Raw genomic sequence first — 7264 nt, forward strand, 5'->3', positions numbered from 1 at the left:
ATTTTCAGTGTTGCAGTTTCTAAGATGAAATCTCTCTCTCTCTCTCTCTCTCTCTCTCTCTCTCTCTCTCTCTCTCTCTCTCTCTCTCTCTCAAGAAAAAAAAAATGAATAGGCTAAATCTCAGTATGATATCTGGGAAACTTTGTTGGCTGTGTGTGGGCCTACCATGCTAAACTGAAAGGGATTGGGTGGAGCCATTTTCCAAGTAAGGCAATTATGTTCACGACCACAACGGCGCAAACTCCCGTTGCCACCCATGTTCCCAGTGTGACTGTGATTTTCACTAGATTCGTAGCGTCTCATTTACCAAACAAATACACAATCATTTATTTGTTCTATATATTTTTTTTATCTTAACTTGCTTTACATTATGAACAATCAAATATCACTGATCCACTTTCGACACATGGTACTATACAGAATGATATTCACGCTTAAGATGTTCTGATTTTGAACTGAAAGACGAAGCACCGCCGTGGATTCGGAAATCACGTTTTGTTCAAGAGGCCATGAGGTATTTGACGAAAGCTTCGTAATTGATACATCCGTTGGCATCCTCTTGGTTCTGCATTAGCTGCTCCACCTCATCCTCGCGCATCTTCTCTCCTAAAACGAAACAAAACTCATTCGATTCACATGACTCACTATCGGATTTCGAGTAAATTCTGTTCCAGAATTAATTTCGTGGGATGGAAAAACTCCTTAGGAATGATTTTAAAGCATTTACCTCAGTTTTTGCACTTTTTTTGTACGTTATAAAATGAACACACAGCACTTTGTCGGTGTACAAAACAGGACTGAAGAGGACTTCACGTTCAATTTCCAGCAAAAATCTCGAAATACGTTAAATGCAAATTTAGCGTCAAACTGGTTGTTCATAGTGTGGCCATCTAGTGGCCCATAGAGGAATTACACTACATTAAGATGGAGGGAGAGCAAAAAAAAGCTACAAAGCAGAACTCAAAAATGGTCAAGTTTACCCAGGGTGGCCAGGACGTGTCTCAACTCGGCGCCCATGACCGTGCCGTTGCCCTCCTTGTCGAACACCCGCAGACCCTCCACAAAGTCCTCGAAGGTGCCCCGGTCTTTGGCCTTGCAGATGTGCTGGTGCATTGGCAGGAACTCCTCAAAGCCCAGCATCTTGGGCTGCATGTCTACGACAGACGTGTGACGTGTTTTGACAAAACCAGACATATTAGTTTGGAGATTTGGACAAAAATAACACATTATTATTTATTCTAGGTTATTATTATTATTTGTAAGTATCAAGCAAGAGCAATAAATTGACCAAACATGATGAATAATTGTGATTAATATTCGTAGTAATCATGAATATTGACCAAAATAATCATGATTTTGGTCAAAATGATTGTGCAGCCCTAATATATATATATATATATATATATATATATATATATATATATATATATATATATATATATATATATATAGCAAAGTTTACATACCTTCAGCTTTCGGTTTCCCAAGCACGTACATAATCTCAGCGTTGGTGGGATTCTGTCCCAGAGCTCGGATGAGATCACCACACTGGCCATAGGTAATTTTCATCTCGCTGTTGGGAGTTCTGTCAAACAGCTGGAAGGCATCTTTGAAGTCTTTTGGAGCAAAAAAATAAAATACATTCCGTCAGGTGGGCTGCAACGATGAGGCACTCTAAAGCTACCACAAACAAACAAAATCCTCCCACGCTCATGGATTTTTTTTCCATTTTTTTCCATGGTGTGCATGCAGACTCACTCAAAGAAAATCCTGCCGGTAAATCTTTAAGTTTTTTTCCCATTCCCTCCAATGGATTTTTGAATTCCAGTACTTAGCAGTAAAGCCTTCATGATCAGCTGCTGTCTCAATGTGTGTCAACACATTAGCAACGGGATTTGTCAACGCATTTCCTCACCCTTCTCCAAAAATAGCATGCGCAAGGGAAGCCTTAAAAGCATACCTTCGATTTGCTCAGGGGTGAATTCCAGCTGGAGGGCCAAGAAAAAAAAAAAAGGCCACATGCATCAGATTAAAAAGGTCGAAAGAAACCAAACAACAACAGTGCTGCCATCAGATCGAGTTGCGGCCCTGCTGTCATCGCAGTGCATTGTCGCTGACCTTGGCTCCTCTGTCAGCTACTGTCTATTTAATTTTAGGCTGCTCTGTGTGTTACCGCCGCAGGGTCGGGGGAAGGCTGGGGGAGGGATTCACAAGGTCGGGGGTTCACATAAGGACCAGGAGCTAAAGTGTGCTACAATGATATTTAATGCAAATCAATCAGTCAGCGAAATTTGCATCTTGTCTTTTGTTATTATGTTATACTGCTTTAGAATTTACTTTAGAATACTGCATCGTATTGCTATCAACTTGTCAATAAAGCTGAATAATGACAGAAAAAATACAAGAAAATATATTAAAAAGTAGATAAATAATATATTTTTAAATATTTCAGTTTAGAACGGCTGACTTATTGTAATACCACGTTTTACCACAGAGTGGCAGACGTTGCTCACCAGCGCCCCTACGCGCCATACGGGAATCGCGATGAAGAGAGAATGCGTCATGGCCGCCATAAAATCAAACAATTATAAAGTACCGTGTAAGCAGCAGTGATTTCTTTTTTTTCCCCCCACTACTGCGTTGAATGCTTGTTTAGGATTTAAAATGTATGCTATCCAAAAACGTTTATTTATTCAATGCTTAATAGAGTTCTAAACACATCAGGTGGCCTAATTGAATGCTTCCGGATCCGTTTACACAGGTGAGTGAGCATGTTATTTATTTGTAGAGTTGGATGACCTGTAAGAGAAAACATGGTAGCACTTTGTTGAAATTTTGGACGAATTCGATTTTGTGAACACATGCACAGAATAATTTCTTACACTTCATGTTTTCTGGCAATCATTTTAGTTCCATAGTTGAATAGGAATAAGAAAAAACACATTCAGCATCAGTTTTGTTTCTGGGTCGTCTGCCGGAAATTGCATATGTGAACTTAACAAAATAAAGGAAAATGGGTCACTAATTACACAATCTAGAAATAGGTTGAGATCTTGTTTTTACTTCATCTTCCACTTAATATTAATTCATGTTCCGTATAATGTGAACTTAGTTTGAAAATGAATGAACTGTTCCTCCACTGCATTTATAAACATGAATTAGATTTTAAAATTTCACATACCCCCCAGGGGTACATGCACCCCCATTTGAAAGTCACTAAAAATACATTATAATCATGAACGTGGATACAACACAAATACGTTAAAAATACAGATACATTAAAGTACTTGCAGTACCGCATCTTCAACACAAGATGTCTCTGTTGCTCTTTCCAAATTTGGTTGTTGTATGGCTTCTGTAGGAAAAATGATTTTGTGTCTGGTTTCCCAAACGTACCTGGCGATCAATTCAATAGCAAGTAAAAATCAAGTTGGGCAATGATGATGTCTGAGTAAGAAGTCTTAGCATGCCCTCGAAATAATTTCTTCTTTCAATCGCAGCTACATTGTCATCTCTAAGAGGTGCCAAATCTTTGCTGAAAAAAAGAAAAAAATGGTTGGATCGATAATAACCCAGTTATTGGTTTAAAAAATAAATAAATAAAAAAGACAAAAAATGGAACAACCCAAAATGTAGGTCAGCTCGAACCAAGTTTCTGCTTTGTTTTGCACACAACAAAAATTGGGATACAATCCTAAACCAGAGCCGAATTTGCATTTATCCTAAAGTGTAAAAAAAACTCCTTTTTTGATTAGAAAGTCATTCACAAAGTAACTAAGGCAATCATATTTTATATGTGTGTTCATTTCTCTGGGATAGTAACACCATCCTGCTTCAACTTGACTTGTGGCTTGTATAATTAACAAAAGGTTTAATGCAGCTTAATTAACCGTGGCAGCAAATATCGTGATCGCAATTAAGATTCGATTAATTGTGCAGCCCCGATTCAACATTTACTTGAACTTTCGAATTGGTCAGTTTGAACCAAAACATCACGGGAAGGCAATCCGCAATTCAAGATTCATTATATATTTTTTTAAAAACAATTAAAAAAACATTGAATAAGAGGGTGTTTTCAAACTTTTGATTGCCATTTTTGGTCCGGTGAGATCATTGCATTTGCATTCTTTTTGTAATTTCTCAATTAGATGCATTTCTGTGATTTTTTTTTTTTTAATTTAATTATTATTATTGTTTTTACCGTGATAGATGATGGGTTAAATACAGGAGTCTTGGGGCGCTCAGGTTCTGGCGGTGGTTTGGGCGCAGCCGCAGGTGCAGGCTCGTCCTTCTTCTTTGGGGCCATGGCGGGAAGCTGTCAAAAGATGACGAGGCGGCTCGCTCCGGCGAGAAGTGACTGGCGCTGGCCTATTAGGCCTCTTTATCCGGTGGTCCCAGGTGCCATCTCCACCCCCTTCCGTGCCATGCCAACAATGGTGGCAGAACTATAAAAGGATATGGATTTGAGTTTCTATTTAAGACAAACGTTCCAGTAGGTGTTGACAACATCGGGATGTGTGAAAAGCACGTTTGTTTGGAATTTTAATAATAACGAGACGCATCCCTTTGCTTCTTTGTAGTGGTGACCTCGCTGGTTGAAAAATATATTTCACTTTGCTTCTCATCAGCGAATCAGTAAAAAAAAACACAAAAGCGCAGTTGAACAGAAAGCTATTTCAAGTTCTAAACAGAGAAACAAACCTTTGTGCAATGGAAGTAATTATCACTAACAACCAAGACGCAAAACACATGAAAAATCATCTTTTCCCTGTCAAATCGATACAAACGCAAATTCCGTAATCCATCTCACCCCCCAAAAACACAATTCTATTAAAAAAAAAAAAGCTCTATAATATTCTATTTAGTAAAAACAAACTCATGACAAACTGTAATAGAAAAGAATGTAAAAAAACAGTTTGCGCAACAGTTCAATTCATTGTGATGCTCCTGGTCATGTGACTCAAATGTGTGAGAGTTACCACTCCTCTCTGGAGTTTTTTGCTGCAGTGAGAGAGGGATACTCCATTTTATATTAAAAAAAAAAAAAAAAAATATATATATATATATATATATATAGATATATAGATAGATAGATAGATAGATAGATACAGAACTGAAAATGAAAGATGCTTGCCCAAAAGACCAAAATAAAAATAAATAAACCTTTTTCTCATATCGCTGCAGGCAGCTGACTTCAGGGACCGACTAACATCACAACCAGTGTCCTGCACAGGTATGTAAATTATTACAGGATTATTCATTATTATGTAGTAATGCATTATTGATTTAATGTTAATGTATTAATTATTAAGATAATTACTATAATATCCTTTTCATTTAGATATTTAGTTAGTTATATCTTTTTAAAGCACAAAATATTGACATTCAAAATCTTACATTTTTTACTTCTGTTTAAAAAAGCTTGACCTTGAAGGAACCTTGCACTTTTAGGAGCCTAAAAGGTGGTATAAATGATTCCTATTTAGATGAGGATGAGTCATTCTTTCGAGTCACTTGATAAAGAAAAAACAAATACATTTGAAAAAGAAAAAAAATCTATTTTTGCCCTTGACTCTTTGCCAATCAATGTTATGGAATGTAATTTATGAAAATGTCACATTGGTATAATTATGTTTAGGTATAGTCATTTTGAGTGAGAATCCAATCACCATACCGGTTCATAAAGATAAATCCTGAGGCGTGCGCCTTTGAAGCGTGTACGAATCAAAAGAGGATCATTGGGTCTTGGCCGAGTATTACCCCTCTCCTGAGCGCTCGCCATTATTTTCAAATAGCCGGCGAGCGAGTGCGGATGACACATCGGAGGTGATTCGTAGATGACATATGTCATAGCGCAAGCATCCCGCGCCGCCCGCCAGGTGCTTGTCACGGACACGGACGGCGGCGGGCCCCGTGACCGAGCGCATCCCTTCAAGCATCCAAGACACTCTGCTATTCTGGAGCCAATGGCACGTCGCGTGGAAAGCTTCCTCTGGGCCGCCACAAAGGCCATTGTTCGTACGACCTTGGGCACAGCTGCGTCCTCTCTCGTCGCTCTTATGCAATTCCCCCGCCGCGGTTTGAAATGTGCCACTCAAACTTTAGTCTGACGGATCACGCCGACAAGTCACGATTTGTTCAGTGGTGCGGGGTCACATGAAGGGACTTAAAAAAAAAAGAATCAATGATTTGTTAAAAAAAAAAGAAAAAAATGTGTGGATTGACTAGTATAGATTTTTGAAAAAAAAAGCTATAATTTATTTATTTATTTATTTATCATTTATTTATATATATATATATATATATATATATATATATATATATATATATATATATATTTCATTTTGTGATTTTGTGAGGAAAACATTTTTTTAACAGCTATTCAATGCTGCAAATTTCACAGATGGGAATATGGAGGTATAATGTTATGTGTTGCATGATATCAAACGCTTCCCCGCCGCGAAATAAAAACTTTCCTGCAACATTTAGTTCCTGGATCAAAGCCTTATGGCAACTACAAGTCCCACAATGCATAACAAGAACTTTGCATTATGGGAGTCAGGCTAAGCCATTCAATGGTCATTGAAAGGTATGCAAATGTCCTAAGTTTTATATATATATATATATATATATATATATATATATATATATATATATATATATATATATATATCCTTATTTTGTCTTATATCCCTGTTCATGCACAAAAAAACACAAGGCTGAAAAATCTCATAAAAACAAGACCTTTACAAAACACCCCCGCCTCAAAAAAGAAAAAAAAAAAAAGTATAGCCCCTGCGCTTTCCTAAATAAGTTAATAATCCCCAAGAGCAGAAGGTTCCTGAGCTGAGAAAAGCCACTATGAGCAGAAGGTGTTATAATGAAGCTTGTGAGTGAGCCCTTGAGCCATTGTCTGAACCACACTGCCCTCCTTTGGTCTCTCAGAAGCAACACCATCAACCCCAAATCCAGGCGCCGGCTTCTCTTGTGTGGGTCATTTGCACCTACCTGCATCAAGGAACACTAAGTGGTAGACAATATTGCGCTTGGTCATCATCCACCTGGTGATTCCCCATCTTTTAAATGTTAATTTAAAGGATGAATGATGGGCTTTATTCAGTGGCACACTCGCAGCGACCGGTGCTAACAAGTTGGAGCTGGGTGTCAATTGCTCTTGGGTTTGTGGCCTTTGCTTTTCTTAACATTCAGTCAGCGCTCAGTAATACTGACGCAACGCTTTGAAATGACGGAACAGAAGGAAATG

General features: G+C 38.0%; 1 protein-coding gene across 1 annotated transcript; it reads right to left on the bottom strand.

The window, feature by feature from the left end:
- Positions 1–326: 326 nt before the first annotated feature.
- On the bottom strand, positions 327–4363 carry myl13 (myosin, light chain 13). The gene is made up of 5 exons (XM_088428891.1): positions 4202–4363; positions 1961–1988; positions 1467–1616; positions 981–1154; positions 327–606 (listed from the first exon to the last, which is right to left on the bottom strand). The coding sequence occupies exons 1-5, from the start codon at positions 4304–4306 to the stop codon at positions 500–502; spliced, it is 564 nt and encodes a 187-aa protein (XP_088285017.1). The 5' UTR covers positions 4307–4363; the 3' UTR covers positions 327–499.
- Positions 4364–7264: the final 2901 nt, after the last annotated feature.

This window comes from Hippichthys cyanospilos, chromosome 12 (genome assembly GCF_059441005.1).
Source record: "Hippichthys cyanospilos isolate Australia breed blue-spotted pipefish chromosome 12, RoL_Hcya_1.0, whole genome shotgun sequence".
Lineage (NCBI taxonomy): Eukaryota > Metazoa > Chordata > Actinopteri > Syngnathiformes > Syngnathidae > Hippichthys > Hippichthys cyanospilos.